Here is a 17,708-nt window from a genome sequence, read left to right on the forward strand (position 1 = left end):
GAACTAAAGAAGATAAAACAACAAATCAGAAGGCTGCAACGAACCTGGCTCAAAACAAACAACATTCAAGACAGATTTCACCTACACAAGCTTAGCAAAATATACAAATCATCAATCAAAAAGCAAAAAAGGTATCACTCAGAATTGAAAATGCTATATCTGCAAATAAAGAATTTTAGAAACCCTAAATGCATGGAAGAAACTCATTCAATTATTCAAGAGTTCACAGACAAACTGGCAAATGATTACACAACCAAGGTAGACACATTGGACTCCTACTTTGAACAAAAAAACACCAGCACCAACCTATTTCCTAAAATCCCCAGCAAGAGTAATCCAACCCAGCCTCTGCACTCCTTCAAACAAATATCACAAAGTGAATTTATGGATTTGGTCAAAGCAAGTAGGCCTTTCAGCTGCCCTTCTAACCTTTGCCCACCACACATCTGCAAGAACATCCATTTATCTTCCTCTGCTTTCACACCAGGAAGAAGAATCATCAATAATTCTTTAACTATGGGAACCTTTCCTAAAGGCCATAAAAAGGCATACATACACCCATTATTAAAGAAAACACACCTGGACCCGCATGACCCCATAAACTACAGACCAATTACAAATGGACCTTTCCTGGGCAAACTGGTAGAAAGAGCAGCATTCACCCAGATGTCCCAATTCATTGAAGATAACTCCATTCTTTAAGACTACCAAACTAGATTCTGACCCGAAAGAGTCACAGAATCTGCCCTCATTGCCATCTGGGATAATCTTAAAAACACAGTAGACTGCAATGGAGTTGCTGCACTACTTCTCTTGGACCTCTCAGCTGCCTTTGACACTATTGACCATGACACCCTAATAAAAAGTCTCTACGAAGGCGGCAGTGAGGGGACTGTTGTTGACTGGATCACATCCTACCTTCAAAACAGAACAAATGACATCCATTCTCCCTTTTCTCATCCAAACCCTACTTCACAAAAGCAGGCTCAATCATCTCACCTATGCTTTTCAGCATCTACATAATGTCATTACCAGAGTTGATCGATGAATTTCAACTCATGTGCTACAACTATGCAGATGACACACAAACCTCCTTAAACTAGAATGCCCCAAAGACATTGGAAAATCACACATCTTCAGTTGCGTCAGAGCTATTGATCAGTAGATGACATAGAGCCATCTCAAACTGAATACCTCCAAAATGGAAATACTCACATGTAGCGATTGGAAAAATTATGACCCACTCTGCTCCTGGCCTGATGATCTGGGACCACCTCCTCAAGTATCTAAGGAAGTTAAAATCCTTGGAATTACCAAGGACTCCAAGTTAATGAATGCCCAAATGGACAAATTAGCAAGATCAAGCTTCATTACCTTGAAAACTCTGAAACACATTTTCCCCCACCTTGGATTTCCACACAAGGTCCAGGCTACTACCTCTCTTGTACTATTTAAACTGGGTTACTCCAATGGCCTCTACCATGGATCATCTCTGTCTACTATGAAAAAACAACAGCAATACATGGAACAGGACCACTTTTCATCAGGAATAAAATTACCAAATACATTCAACCAAGAAACCTCCACTCAAGATTGGCACCCTGCTTCAAAACACCACCATACAAGAAAAAGACAGTTAGTGGTACATCCTTCTCTGTTCAAGCGGCCAAACTATGGAATTCTTTACCGCCAAATATAAGATCCACGGATAACTATCTTATTTTCAGAAGACTACTCAAGAGTTGGCTCTTTCCAACATAACCATCATACCCAAACAGCAATAGACTGCATATCCCTGTGTATGTAAACATTTATAATTTGATTATATGTATATATTTCTAGATATGTGTTTCTTTGTACAAATATGTATAACTATTTTATAATAATAAAATATATACATACCCTTAGGCCTATTTAACAAACTTATATTTTTACTTACGATTAGATGTATATACGTATGTATGTGTACGTGTGTGTATATACGTATATATATGTGTGTGTGTGTGTGTATATATGTGTGTATATGTATATATATACATATATGTATATATTATATATACATATATAATATACATATATATATATATTATTCTACCCTTAGCATATTCATAAGTCATTGCATAGTTTCTATATAAGTTGTTTGATTAGCTACTTATGAGTCTCTGTTTCCATTTTGATGTATCTCTATGGGTAAATGTTATCTTAACTTATCTACAAACTTGGCACTATTGAAATATTGAGGAAAGGTAAACTAATGTTATAAAAGTACACAAATAAATGAACTTCAAATATGGCAAATCTTGTAAGTTTGTGTGTATTTGATACAATTTTAAATCTCAAAATATTATATTCCTTACACATATATTCCCTTACTACGATATCATGTATATATATATATTTATTACTTTAGTCCTGCTATACAAGAGAAAAAAAAGAAAAAAAAGATTCTCTCGAAAGCTTTACTCAGTCTCATCATCACCTAACCTATACCTCTATCAATCCATCCTCTACCTCCACTGTCTGACTCAGCCCAATTCTACTCTACTACTATGATCTCCAAAATAACCCTTTGTAAGCTCTTCCCTCCTCTACCTGTCCTGATTCACCCCAAACCTCAGTTTACTACTATGATCTCCAAAACCACCCTACTAAATACTCCCTGATTTATCTCTCCTTTGCTCATCCCAAACCTCTTCTTACTACTTTAATCTCCTAATTAACACTTCTGGATTCTTTCCACCTTTATCCCTCCATTACTCTATTCACTCCAAATAACAGACTCACATATCCTCCGCTCAAATTAACATATACCTCCGTAAACTAATATTAATACTGTACTCATATTTCCCTCTACTAATCCACCACTAATACAATTACAACTACAAATAAGAGAAACCAGCTTCAGCAAGAACTCAACCATTGTCATCCATACCCTCAAGCACTGCAAATCTATTGTACATGAGAACCAGATGTTCTGTGGTAAAAGCAGATGTGGGAGCAGATGTTTCATGAGTGAAAAATGAGGAATAAGATTGGGGATATAGTGAGCGATAAAGTACCCTAGTGGAAGGGGGTCTGATCAAGCAATTCAGTTGTCCGGCATGATTGAATTTAAAAGAATAGGTCTCACAAAACAGCCTGGTTTCTAAAACTATTCACAATACAAACTTTGTATCAGTGCTTGGGAGAGGGTCAAACCCAAGTACTGCATCTAACAAATAAAGCCTCATCGCGTAATGACAAATCATTATTCATCGTTTTATGTAACCAGTGTTTAACCTTTTTCTTAAGTTGACTGTTTTTTTATTCGGCACTATCATTAGGATATTATGATGCTTCAGGGGGAAGGTGCAATGTGGGTGAAGAAGAATTCGTATTAGCTTGTAAAATCATGAGAAGGGTTGAAGAACACACTGATGGAACTATATTGGAGGATTGAGCACTTTCCATAACAGGAACAGACTATGAGACTTCTTCCTGCAACTGTGCTTCGGCTCAGTCTTGCAGAACAGTGCATTGCATATTATCAGAAAGGGTTGTGGCAGTGCCATTAGACCCCATAGAACACATTAACACTAGTAGATGCTGAAATAAACTTTCCAATGTCAGGCTATCAAAAGCTTAATAAACCTTGGTTTTATTATAGATTTCATTTTGGTAAATAAATCCATCTAGATGGAGTTGTAATTTTTAAGCCATTAGAAGGGTCTGGGGCTCAAGCAAAGAATGGTGGGATCGAACCTGTAGTGTTGCGCCTTTTTTACGTTTTAGGAAGGGGACAGGCACAGATATATCAACTGAAACACAAATGATATCCTGAGCCACATCTTTACTTACCACAGGTACACTACGGGCACACACCACCTATGCTTTTGTTGGTTGTTTGCAGGGAAGGTAAACGGGCAATGGACTCCCTGGACTCCCTCACAGCAGAGGCGTAAAAAACTTGAGCCGCCACCCCCCTGCAAAGTTAAAGGAGGGGGCCCCTCCGAACTCAGTCAGGGGCTCTTATGCCAGGGTATTGTGCTGGGGCGGGCCCCTTTCATCCAAGGGGCTGTGGGGGCCTTTGTTACGCCACTGCCCCACAGTCAAACAATTGTCAGGTTGTTGAATATCCTTTAACGGTTGCCCCCACAGCTGTTTCTAAAAAGTTATTATTAGTCAAGGTTGAAGAATCTCTATTACCCGTGTGAGGCTGTACTGGGATTTTCCTTTTCACCATTAGAATTATGATAAATAAGAAAACAAGGACTCAAGAGAGCGAGCCCAGCCCTGCCTCCTGTGGCCCTGATAGGCTTCAGATTGGCACGCCCATAACCAGGGCTTGTCCCGTAAGTGGGGCAGGCGAGCATCTTTAGTAGCACTGGTCAGGTGGAAGGTTCCTCCTTCCACATTTCCACACCAAGGCAGTGTGGGAGAATGCAGCCCCACCCCCACCAGCAACAAATCAGTTGTCCTGCTCAGCCTTTATTAGCACAGGCCAGGTTGGAGTTTTCGATTTCCTCCTTCCTGCACCAAGGCAGTGTGGGAGATGTAGTCAGACACTCCACCAGAAGGAAATGAGGCTTGCTCAATCCCACAATCTGCTTGATTCACAAAGAAAGTCAGATATTTGCTTCTGTAGTGCACTGCCACTGAACGGGGATGGTGGGGCAGGAGGGAGATAAAAAAAAAATAAAAAAAAAAAACACTTACCTGTTTCTTCTGTGGATGGGTTGTCTCCTCCGTCTTCCCCATCCGGGCAGCGCACAGGCTCCCAGACTCCCCTCAGCCACTCACGAAGCTGCTTTCACCAGCATGACGGCAGCTTCGTGATTCGTGCGAGCGGCCTGCTTCGGCGCTCACAGAGGGAGTGAAGGCCTGTGCAATTTCTCCTGCAATACAGCCGGGAGGAGAAGTGCAAGATGCGCATGTGTGTTTGGCGGGCCCAACACGGCCGGCCAAACACACATGCGTACTTTTGGTGTATGAAGCACTCCTCCCTCCAACCCCCTCCAGTCAATCCCCACCCTAACCAGGCTTAGCTGGAAAAAAAATGATAATAACGCTCCGTTTTATTTTTGCTTCTGCTAAAAGGAGTGGGGTGACGCTCCCCCCCCTGTAGTGTTATGCATAGGCTTTGAATACATGTCAGACTATTTTGGAACTCCGAATCAATTCAGAAGTTCCCATTTGAAGCCGCATCTGTAGAATATGCAAATATTTGCTCCTTTATAGACATAACAGGTGTACATTTCTAAACGGGAAAGTGCAAAGGGGCATTTGCACTTGCTTTTTATTGTCCAAGAGAAAAAAATAAATTGCGCGGAGACACCACTTCCCATACATCCACTACTAGTTCAGGGTGTGACCATCGTTTGCATCCCCCCCCCAAAAAAAATTGATTTACTTCTTTTATGAATATCAGTAAATCTCTTCCCTTTTTCAGCGTGTACTACCTACAAATGCGTTGCAATTACTGTACTCAAAACACTACTTTTGTGCATGTTCATCAACTTTTATGTGTTCCCTACCTTGGTAACTATAACAATCTTGACTGTGAAGAAATATACTGTGACATAAAATTAACTCACACTCCTATAATTGTAACTGCGAGGAAATACATTCTTTAGTGCGAATTACGGAGTTGAATTTGTACTCATAAATGTTGCTAACTGATCACCTAAGGGCCAAGTAGGTGCACACGCAACACTGAATTCAGTCCGGTATTCTTCTATTGGCAACGAGCCAGTCAGATAGGTCAGGGAACTGATCACCCACTGTTGAGATCTCTGTGCGATCTACAAGTCACAGATTTGAATTCAGGCAGGGTCGGCTCAGCCATTCATCCTTCTGAGATCGCTTTAGTGTAATTAGATAGAAATATTCTACTTAAAGTGTTTTCTCTTCTATTTATGCCTGTGACAATATCTGAAAGAAGAAAAAAAGCAGGCAGTCCACTGACGGTACACAGATAAAGAGTTCCAATATGGTCACGGCCAGTGGCAGGTATGCAATCGAAGCAAGTGACATCACAAAATAATTTTCAGACTTCTAGGAAGACCCACACATCTCAAGTGGGAGGGACAGCGAGGAAATGCTTACATGGCCAAGATCAATATATTCAAGGTCATCATACCTCTAAAGAAATGCCAGGCAGTACCTTGGCTAAGGAGGTGATACATGCTGCTGTGAATCCATTAGTTAATGTGAAAACACTGGGTGTAGATTTCTTGCCAGGTAGCGCTGCTGCTCACTGTAATGGTCATGGAGGACACAAAGTGAAATATAAGAATTATATTTTCAAGAAGAACTAGACTAAGGACAGTACGATATAGTGGATGGGATCAGCAAAAATGTTAAAATACCTGATTTCATTTTAAAATGAAGCTGTTAAAATATGTGAAAAATTATTGGCCAACAGACTGCAGGTGGCAATCCCATGTATGATACACAAACTTCACGTAGGAGCTATTGCCGACAAAACATGAAGTGACAGTATGTGAACCTGAACACACCTATTGTGGCAAGTTGAACATGGAACATGCTCTAAAACTTACGTCACCCCTGTACGCAGACAAAGCATTTGATCACGTGCAATGGGATTATTATACACTAGAATAGACTTTTAAATTAGACCAAATTACAAGAATGCAGTCAGTTGAGTGGTATCTCAGTATTCTTCAGTGTTAACGGTAGAAACTAGATATCAAAATAGTTCCAAATACATAATGGTATCCAGAAAAGATGTCCATGGTCAACCACCAACCCTGTCCACCAGACTCAACTGCCCACTGCACACAATGGGATTCAATGGATCAAGAGAATTAGATGGGTCCAAGAGAGTTGATTATGTACCTAATTCTAATTAAATTGCCCCACAACCGATCCTGCTCGCCACAAAGGCTTTAAAATATAATGTGCTGAGCTAACAATAATTTGTGGAGCTTTTTGGTGCTGAAGAAGGATGAAAATTCGCAGACACTGTGAGATTACATTTGGTGACTGACCCAAGGTCAGGGGTATTACCAGATATTAAGGCTCTGAATTTCAGGTTGCGAGGAGTAGGATGAGGTACTTGAGGGAATTTTCCCTTAGGTGGTGTTCTTATCCATCAGTTACAATGGCCACAGTTACCATGAGATGAGGTAAACACAGTGCTTAATTTGTGCTTATTGTTTCCGTTGCTGAGCACCGGCACTTATTTTTGAGGGCCGGCGCTTACCAAAAAGCGTCACAAAGGGAGAAAGCAGAAAGCTGCAGGAGTGAGCTGAAGAGGCAGAGAGTGGCTGTAAATGCATTGAAGAGGCCCGAGCTGGCTTCAGGATTACCCTGCCTCAGTATTCCGTGTTCGCACATTAAATTGCAGCAGCCGCGTGTTTAAGAGGAGGGCTTTGGGCACCGGCACCTTTTTATTTACAAATTAAGCCCTGGGTAAACATCTTCTATTCTGACTTGGAAATGAGGCAGAACATGCAGAATCTGCATTTAATCAATACATTCAGCATGGATTGCCATGTTTCTAATCTTTTGATGCCAGGACACATATCAGAACTAGGTACAATGTTATTGACTCTGTGGTCAATTCAGTGTGAGGATGAGGATCGCAAATCAAAATGCCATGAACCAGAAATCACAAATGATAAAAGAAAATGCTGAACAGTTAATCAAGATCATTACAATAAGCATTCCATTCTCCTTTGTATAAATAATAAATAAAGGCAATAAAACATGCTAATGCAAGATGTATTTTAGTAGTTGCAAAGCGGATGCATGAACGAGCTATCACGAGGCACTTTGTTCATGTTAAAAAAAAACTTCTGCCAAGCAGAATGAAAATAGAAAGTAGAGAGGTAAAAGTAGAGAGGTAAGACATTGTCAGCCTAGGCTCCATATCCACCATGTTAATATTTATGTAGCAATGGAAAGCCTGTAAAGGCTTTTCCCTGAACATTTTCGTTTATTATTTATTTGTAATATTTTAAAATGTTTGCATTTAATGGACCAGGTGGGATGATCAGGCATACTAACTGTACATTTTTGAGTCCAATGTAATAAGTGTATTAATTTTAAATTGATAAGAAATACTTGTATTCATTTTGTTGCAAAGCAAAAATAAAGCATGCTAATTTTTGCCCCACTCCATGACTTCCTAGACTCCACATAGCCCCCCTTAAGGTGTCCTCTGTACCACAGCACGTCTCAACATGGCCTGGTAAAGTATGATCAGACCACCCTCATCCTCCATCTGCTCCCCTGGCCAGCCCGCGCCATCTCCAAAACTATCTGCATCATTCACAAAGCCATCACTACCAGCTCTGATGCTTACCTTGCAGACAAAATCATCATCTCTGGTGGTTCTCAGCACACCCAGGACACAATCAGACTGAAGACTAAGAAGTGCAAAAAGGAAAAATTAAATGCAAGGCACCAGCCTTTTCCATCTATATACCCAGGATCTGCAACAATATCCCTCTGTCCATCAGGACCACCCCAACTCTACTCCAGTTTAGGAAAGAATTGAAGACCCACCCCTTTAAAAAATACCACATCGCCTTGCATTAATTATTGTTGCCTGTGTTTTGCACAATCATTGCAGCATAGTCAGTGTGGTCTAGTGAAAGGGTGCATTAGATGCCCCATGCCCCATTCCCTTGGGGGCCTTCGCCTGGTGAGCAACTCAACAAAGGATGATCTTGAATCTCTGCTATGTGGGGCAGTAGGTCTGCTCAGTGCTTGCACCAAGGAGTGTCAGGAACTGGAGCTTGGTTACTGCCATCTATTCTCCGCTGGTTCTCCCTGTACCGGATACACCAGAGGTTTTTTTGACCGCATAATTGCCCATGGTGAATTTGTCGATCACTGACCTGGCTACATGATCATAAGTAGAACATTACATCCTGATATACTTAGCTTCCCCTTCCTATGTAGTTATACTCTTACGTACATCATGCAAGTATTGTATACCCAGATCTGTGTTTTACTGCAGGCCCTGAAACCTGCTAATCTGCATCTCTTGGGACTTGGGGAAGTGTTTGTTCTCTGCACTCCTTGTTCCTTGTGTTTTTTCTCTGTATCCACAAGAGACTAAAAGAATGTGCTCTCTTCATCACATGGAAGCTGTGAATCCTTTTTCCCTACAGGCTGTTGGGACTGTGCGTTCTTGCTCGCTGTACATCCTTGAGCTGTTAGTGTTTGTCTCTGGGTACCTAGGGGACCACAGTGCTTGTCCTCCGCATCACGTGGGGCGATGAATGCGTGTGTATGAGCGCTTCTTCTCTGAATTCCCGGGGTCTGTGAATGTTTATTGTTGTTTCTCCTGGGCAGTAGGTGTGTTTTTTCTGGATTCCCTAGATCTGCGAGTGCTGACTCTCTTTATCCACTGGGGCTGTGAGTGCTGGGTCTCTCTGCACACAGGGGGCTCTAGGTGTTTTTCTCTGTGTTCACAAGTGGGTAAAAGATCTTGATCTCTAGAACCCTTGGGATCTGTGAGTGTTTCTTCCCTTCACCCTGACGGGACTGTGCATGCTTCTTCACTGTACCTCATGAGGGTCGTTAGTGCTTGTGTTCTGGGTCTCCCTGATCTAGGAGTGCTTGTTCTCTGAACCCCCTGGAGCCGTGAGTACCTGTTATCTGTATCCACAGGCAGTGAGTGCTTGTTGTCTGTATTCACAGGGATGTGAGTGCTCGTTCTCAGTGTGCCTGGGGCTGTGAATGCTTGTATTCTGTATCTCCTTGGTCTATGAGTGCTTATCTCTGAACCCCCTGGAGATGTGAGTATCTGTTGTTTGCATCCCCTGGGGCCGTGAGCACTCATTCTCGGTATCCCCTGGAAGAGTGGGTGACTGTTATCTGTCTGCCTGGAGCTGTGAGTGCTTGGTTTCTGCATCTCCTTGGTCTGTGAGTGCTTGTTCTCTGAAACCCCTGGAGATGTGAGTATCTGTTGTTTGCATCCCCTGGGGCCGTGAGCACTCATTCTCGGTATCCCCTGGAACAGTGGGTGACTGTTATCTGTCTGCCTGGAGCTGTGAGTGCTTGGTTTCTGCATCTCCTTGGTCTGTGAGTGCTTGTTCTCTGAAACCCCTGGAGATGTGAGTATCTGTTGTTTGCATCCCCTGGGGCCGTGAGCACTCATTCTCGGTATCCCCTGGAAGAGTGGGTGACTGTTATCTGTCTGCCTGGAGCTGTGAGTGCTTGGTTTCTGCATCTCCTTGGTCTGTGAGTGCTTGTTCTCTGAAACCCCTGGAGATGTGAGTATCTGTTGTTTGCATCCCCTGGGGCCGTGAGCACTCATTCTCGGTATCCCCTGGAAGAGTGGGTGACTGTTATCTGTCTGCCTGGAGCTGTGAGTGCTTGGTTTCTGCATCTCCTTGGTCTGTGAGTGCTTGTTCTCTGAAACCCCTGGAGATGTGAGTATCTGTTGTTTGCATCCCCTGGGGCCGTGAGCACTCATTCTCGGTATCCCCTGGAACAGTGGGTGACTGTTATCTGTCTGCCTGGAGCTGTGAGTGCTTGGTTTCTGCATCTCCTTGGTCTGTGAGTGCTTGTTCTCTGAAACCCCTGGAGATGTGAGTATCTGTTGTTTGCATCCCCTGGGGCCGTGAGCACTCATTCTCGGTATCCCCTGGAAGAGTGGGTGACTGTTATCTGTCTGCCTGGAGCTGTGAGTGCTTGGTTTCTGCATCTCCTTGGTCTGTGAGTGCTTGTTCTCTGAAACCCCTGGAGATGTGAGTATCTGTTGTTTGCATCCCCTGGGGCCGTGAGCACTCATTCTCGGTATCCCCTGGAAGAGTGGGTGACTGTTATCTGTCTGCCTGGAGCTGTGAGTGTTGGTTTCTGCATCTCCTTGGTCTGTGAGTGCTTGTTCTCTGAAACCCCTGGAGATGTGAGTATCTGTTGTTTGCATCCCCTGGGGCCGTGAGCACTCATTCTCGGTATCCCCAGGAACAGTGGGTGACTGTTATCTGTGTGCCTGGAGCTGTGAGTGTTGGTTTCTGCATCTCCTTGGTCTATGAGTGCTTGTTCTCTGAACCCGCTGGAGCAGTGAGGATCTGTTATCTGTATCCCCCAGGATGGGCACGCTTGTTCTCTGTATCCCTCAACAGTGGGTGCTTGTTATCTGTGTTCCTGGGGCTGTGGATGCTTGTTTTCGGTATCTCCTTGGTCTATGAGTGCAAGAAAGAGCCTCTGGAAAACTCCATAAGGTGATACTTCTGAGTTCTGTCATTTGTACATTTCAGGAGAAAACTCTCAACAGCTTTGTGTCGAAGAGTGTTTCACCCCGAGAGAAGCCCAGCATTGTGGTCGAGAATACTCAGTCTGATTAGCCACTGCCAAGGATGGAGACGCCTACCAGGATAACTGTGAGTACTCACGGCCACTGCAAAGCACAGTAGCAGGGGCACAAATAGAGGGATGTAGAGTTGCACAGCTGAACTTCCAGAGCTCAGGGACTTCACAGAAATATACCCGGGCACCGAAATAAGAGTGGCCCCGGTTAGCGAATGAAATAGCTGAAAAAACAGCCGACCTTTGCAAATCAGGCCAGTTTTGAATGTGTACAGACATGCTCTGTGTGTATTTTGCAAGATATGGAAGCCTCCATGCATTTGTGTTTGCTGAAGGCAACGTTTGTGGTGATATCAAAGAAAACGACAGAAAAAACAGGCCCACCTGGCCATAAAACAGGCCCATGAGCTGCCAAAAAGCTGTGGGACTAGCCCATCGGGTACTGCCTGATTGGCCTATAGGCCTGTCTGACCTTTCCACAGATACAGAGTTATACAGAAACAGAACTTCAAGCCGAGTTTACAGAGGTCAGTGTGTGGTGAAGACAGACCACAGAAGACTCTGGATGGAGATAGCCCCTGCCATCAATAATCATGTTGTTATGTTGTTAAACTTCCCTCTCCCTCAAGTTTCTGCTGCTGCAGGTTCGGTTGGGGTCACTTTCCATATTATCCCTGTTTTCCTTCAGGATAGTTTTTCCCCGGGCCTTTATTACAACTGTTATTGTTTGTCCGCTTTCAATGCAGAACCCTGGATATCCTACCCTTATTTTAATCGTTCGTCTTCTCTATAGTAATGATCTCATATGTCTTCATATGTTCAATGGAAATCGCTCTAATGCTGCGTGGCTCAGTGGTGCTATAGAAAAATGTAAATTAATATATGAAATAGGGCTTTTGCAGATACAGTAATCGACATATGCAGAGCTTAAAGAGCTCAGGGTCTTCACAGACTTAGACCTTTATCCAGAGCCTCAACCAGAGGTTCACAGATGAACTTCCAGAGCACTGTTCCTGTACAGATTAACCAAACCTTTCAGAGCTCAGGATTATCCCAGATAAAGGGATACAGAGCTTCATCCAGAGTTTCACCCCTGAATTTCAAGAGACCAGGACCTTCAAGATACATACAGAAAGAGATTCACTTGAAACTTCACTCAGAGCTTCTAGAGCTGAAGACCATCTCAGATTTGGTGATAGAGATTCACCCAGAACGTCACTAGAGTTATTGAAGCTTATGTTAATCACAGATCACAGATATAGAGAGCTTCATCCAGATTTTCAAAACTGAACTTTAAGAACACAGGACCTTCAAGATACAGAAAGAGATTCACTAGAAACTTCACCCAGAGCTTCCAGAGCTCAGGTTCATTGCGGATACTGGGATAGAGGTTCACCTAGATCGTCACTAAAGCTTTGAGAGCTTATTGTCGTCACAGATACAGGGCTACAGAATGTCATCCAGAGTTTCACCAGTGAGCTTAGAGTCCAGGGCCTTCACAGACCCAAAGAATCAGAGCCATCATAAATGCAGAGATAGAGAGTTCATTAGAGCTTATGATCGTCACAGATACAGGGATACCGAGCTTCATGACTGAGCTTTTAGAGCCAGGGCCTTCACAGATACAGAAAGAAAGACAGTCTCCTGGAACTTCACCCAGAGCTTCCAGAGCTCAGGGCCAGCACAGATACAGTGATAGAAATTCACCTAGAATATCAATATAGCTTTCAGAGCTTATTATCATCACACATACAGGGCTACAGAACTTCATCCAGTGTTTCACCACTGGACTTCTAGAGTCCAGGGCCTTCATAGATACAGAGGTTCACCTGGAACCTCAACCGGAGCTATGAGAGCTCAGGGCCATCATAGATGCAGTGATGGGGATTCATCCAGAACTTCACTACAGCTTTCACAGCTTATGATCATCACAGATGCAGGTCTAGAGAACTTCATCCAGAGTTTTACCATTGAGCTTCTAGAGTCCAGAGCCTTCAGATATACAGAGAATCACCTGGAACTTCACCCAGAGCTTCCAGAACACAGCGATTCAGATCTTATGATCATCACAGATACATGGATACTGAGTTTCATACAGCATTTTATCACTGGCCTTCAAGAGCCCAGGCCTTCATAGATACTGGAATATTGAGATTCACCTGGAACCTCACCTGTATTTTCCAGAGCGCTTGGTTGTTACAAATAGAACAGGACTTTAAGAATTAAGAAGTATCACAGATAAAGGGGCAGAGAGCTCCAAAGCTAGGGCTTCACCTCAAAGCTTCCTGCACTCGAGACCATCATGAATACAGGACAGTAAGTTTCACTAAGAGCTTCACCAAGAGCTCGGTGCCTTCAGAGCTTCCATGCTTGATAGAGGAAGACATAGTTCCATATTGAGCTTCAGGAACCCAGACTGACCACAAATGAGGAGATACAGGGATTCACCTACAGCGTCTCCCAGAGCTCATAGAGCTGGGGTCATAACAAATACACAGAAAAGAGCACTGTCGCAATATCATACAAATAAACTGCAGACAACAACCCTTTTTATGAGAATCTTCTTTAATATTCTTCTGCGAGTACACAGACTTCAAGCTGTTCTCCCATAATGATACCACTATATTCCATTCCCCCACATATATCTCCGAACATGGAAATACAATGACATTGATCCATTCCATCAGGGAATGGACGCGTGCTGCTAACAACTTATAATGCCCAAGTGATACTACTACAAGTATCTTTCAGAGCTTGAAGGCAGAGCTTCTAGAGCTCTAAACCACCACAGATACAAGAACCTGGAGCTTCACCCTGAGCTTTGCAAGGGAGCTTAAAGAGTTTCATGTACTACAGATAAAGAAGCATAGCGCTTCACACCACAGCTTTTAGAGCTGAGGGCTCTCACACAGTCAGGATCATAACACTCCAGCTACAGCTTCTACACACAGTTTGGATAATTCACGGATAAAGGAACATAGAGCTACAGACACAGGTATTCACACACCCAGAGCTTAGAACCATCGTGCATTCAGGGAAACAGCACTTCTCCTATAGCTTCAAGAGCTTAGGACCATCATAAGTAGAAGGTTACAAAGCTTCACTCACATCTTCCAAAACTTCTGCTCATCACTGATATAGAGACATAAGCTTTCTGAGCTCGCAATTATCAGAAAGAGCTAGAGAAATTGACAGAAAGACAAAAATTCTTAACACATAAATTTGTGAGGTGTCTGAGCTCAGCGTCACTGCACATATTTACACAGGGATACAGGAGATGCAAGTAACACATTTTCAAGACAATTACTGTATTGTCACAGTGCCTTGCTTTAAATAAAGTGCCACAAAAAAACATGCCCTCACAGCACAGACATGTAGGATACTAATCTGGGATGGGACACTTGATATATACAAATTAATAGTAGCTACACAAAAGTTAATAGTTACTGAAAATAAATGTGACCCAATAAGATGCCATTTGGAGCACGTTACTAATAAATGCAACTTCAGGTATTTATTACTACAGTGTGACTTGATGGATTTAACCCCTTCTATCCAGATTCAGATCAAGACATAACCCGAGACGCAGATGCATAGAGTATAATGATGTTTATTATTGTTGGGAGAGGGAAGGGCTTGATGACCAATCTGAGGCCTACATATACTTTAGTTTCAATACATTCTTACTCAAAGATCTGTCCATCAGCGTCAAAACTTCCATATCTTTTAACCAGATACTGATTACCTGGACAGTCACATGAAACACTCCATTTACTCACAAAACATTCAAAGAATAAAAAGCTAAAGGAGGGAGAAAGATGACCACCAAGGAAGAGCTTCTAATTCTCTGGTAACGTTAAGAACCTTCCATGGAGTCTCTCTTCCTCAACACAAATCACATGCCATTAAGTTGTGTTCAAGCTATACAGTAGGCATAGACAACAGCTGTGACCACTTAAAATTCAACCTTCCGTCCCTTCACAAAGATTCTTTCCACTTCTGGATCTGTAAAAAGGGATATTTTAGCTCCATGAGTCACTTGTAATTTGACTGGATTGCACACTACGGACTACTGGCAGTAGGTATTTTCTTGTATCTGTCAATGTATGCCAACTCTCCTGCACAACTGAACTGACATCTGGGAACTGGGGGAAACTTATAGTCTCATATTGGCCATTCTGTTTTAAAGTTGCTGCCATGCTCTGGACTGAGTCCAACCACTACACTTCCATTAAAACCACCATTAGCGTGCCCCCACAGGAGGCGTCTGTGTCTTAAGGGTAGGTGATAAGCTCTTTTCCTGCAGGCTGACAAACCCTGTCACACATGTCCTTCGGCTATGTACAGTGTGGGGTTCACCTCAGGGCCTGGCCTGCAGCGGGGCCTGTAGCCTACACCCCACAGGACATTAAGACCCTGTTGCTGGCCCATGGTCTTGCAGCTTCCCAAGGCCTGGACCTTTTTTTCTCTTTTTCATGGTGCTGTAGAACTACAGTGAAATTCACGTGGCTGCACTGAGCAGGTTGGTTGTGCCACAGTAACACAGAGCTGTGAAAAAAAGATATTTTTATTTTGACGAGGGGGTGACTCTCTGGGAATCCTCCCCATCCCCCAGCAAGGGTCAGGGTACCCCCATCTTACCCCGTTATTCTAAATGTTTATTGTTTTTTTGCAACATACGGACCGAGTCTCTGAGTCATAAATGGCAGCCGTAACTTTCTCTTCATGTTGCAGCCAGCCGATCAGATCGCATGTTTACACCTCATGGTATTACGGTAGTAGCACAAAAGTACCGCCCAGCCAATCAGATCACTTATTTTGAGCTTGCAGTACCGCAGTTCTCCGCTGAAGTACTGCGTCATACATTTTGAACCTTAACTTCTCAAAAACTACTAAACAGATTTACACAAACTCACAAAACCAATCTTTCTCAATCAAGCTCAAGCTTTATGTAAAATTTGGTGTAATTCTGTCAGCCATTTTTGCTGTATCGCGGATCAATTTTCCTAATAAAAATTGCATGGGATAATGTGTTTTGGGGCCCCACTCCTTTCCTCTTGGGCGCCACTTGACTGACCACCCTGAAACTTTCCAAGAAGGAGCTGACTTGGCTTAACATTTTTTATGGAGCGTCTCAGAAGATTTGTCAAATGACGCCAACGTTATTCGCAAACCAAAAAATCTATTTCCTATGGAAACCTTGTCCTAACTTTGACTATACAGTGGCAACCAGACTGGAGCCAGTCAGTTTAACCTTCTAGACCATTTGATTTTCTGTCCGATTTGAAGATTTTCTCTGTGGATAATGTCTTTAAAGGCAGACCTACTCGATCGACCCTAGAGAAAAAGTCTGGATGTACCATTTTAATTTGTTGCATCAAGATGGTCTGATCATAACTGACAACACCACTTCATTGATCCTCATTTAGAAAAATTGCAGGACTGACACTGAGCTTATGTCTCACTGACCAGTAACTCTTCCTTGAATCAAATACACCTTTGTTGTCCACAGAGGATGCTCTGCTCCTCTTCCTCCTACCAAAGCATTCAGGAATGTCAGCAATCCACAACTCCTGTCTGGGGTTGCAGTCCTCATCTTTACTCACACTTTCAGGCCCAAAGCTTCCAGAATGGAACCAACAGCCATCCATGTTATGGACCACTCATAAGCACACATAAAACACAGCATGTGCACACAGGTATCATGTGCTAGCTAGCGCTACATACAGTATTCATATAGGCAAAGGGTAAGTTAATTGCACAACAGCTAAACTTTACATTAGCGGGCCAGAAGCACCACTCTGTTGGGACTGGTAAAGTAGCCTTTTCACACTACTGACTCTTATGAAACACAAAACGGGTATACTACCACCACCACCTTGATGTCACTTCCTGGGAAGGGAGGGAGCCCTCCACTGCTATGAAGGTGGCACTTGATGCATCCCTCCCAGTCTAACAAGACTGCATTACCATGAGAGAGGACTAGGTCATGGCGCACATATTTGATAGGTCTTCGCCCAAGACCAAAATCAGTACTAGGGTTCAGACATGTATGCATCTGGCGCACACAGGACAGGGGTACACGCAGGCTAACACTGTTGGGTTAATTTAAAATTATTTTGCTCACATCTTGCAAACAGGATGGATGATGAAGATATTATTTTTCTTAAAAAAATTCGAAGGGGGTGAAAGTCACGGTTTTAATGTGAAAATGCACATTCAGATCACGTTGTGAAGTTTGCACAGTATGCAACGTCTGGAAGAGAAACGCTTTGCAATTTCTCATTCCCCTAATTCTTAAAATGGTCACTCTCAGACTTCTCTATCGAGGAATTAACATTTTCCCCAAGATCCTAGGCTAGTTTGTGGCGTGCCAGGCACCTGATGACTATCAAACTCTCTGTAATTAGTAAATACAACGTACAACCTGTTTTAGACAG

General features: G+C 43.0%; 1 protein-coding gene across 2 annotated transcripts in view; it reads left to right on the plus strand.

Annotated features, from left to right (window-relative positions):
- The window catches only part of SYT3 (synaptotagmin 3), a 481,632-nt gene that overhangs the window by 422,535 nt on the left and 41,389 nt on the right, over positions 1 to 17,708 (plus strand). The window contains exon 11 of one of the 2 annotated variants that reach the window (XM_069200996.1): positions 11,220 to 11,342. The exons of the other annotated variant lie outside the window; for it this stretch is intronic. Within the exon in view, the coding sequence (XP_069057097.1) occupies positions 11,220 to 11,306 (87 nt within the window). The 3' untranslated portion in view covers positions 11,307 to 11,342. The remainder of the gene's footprint in view (positions 1 to 11,219; positions 11,343 to 17,708) is intronic. 2 annotated transcript variants of the gene reach the window in all.

This window comes from Pleurodeles waltl, chromosome 7 (assembly GCF_031143425.1).
Source record: "Pleurodeles waltl isolate 20211129_DDA chromosome 7, aPleWal1.hap1.20221129, whole genome shotgun sequence".
Lineage (NCBI taxonomy): Eukaryota > Metazoa > Chordata > Amphibia > Caudata > Salamandridae > Pleurodeles > Pleurodeles waltl.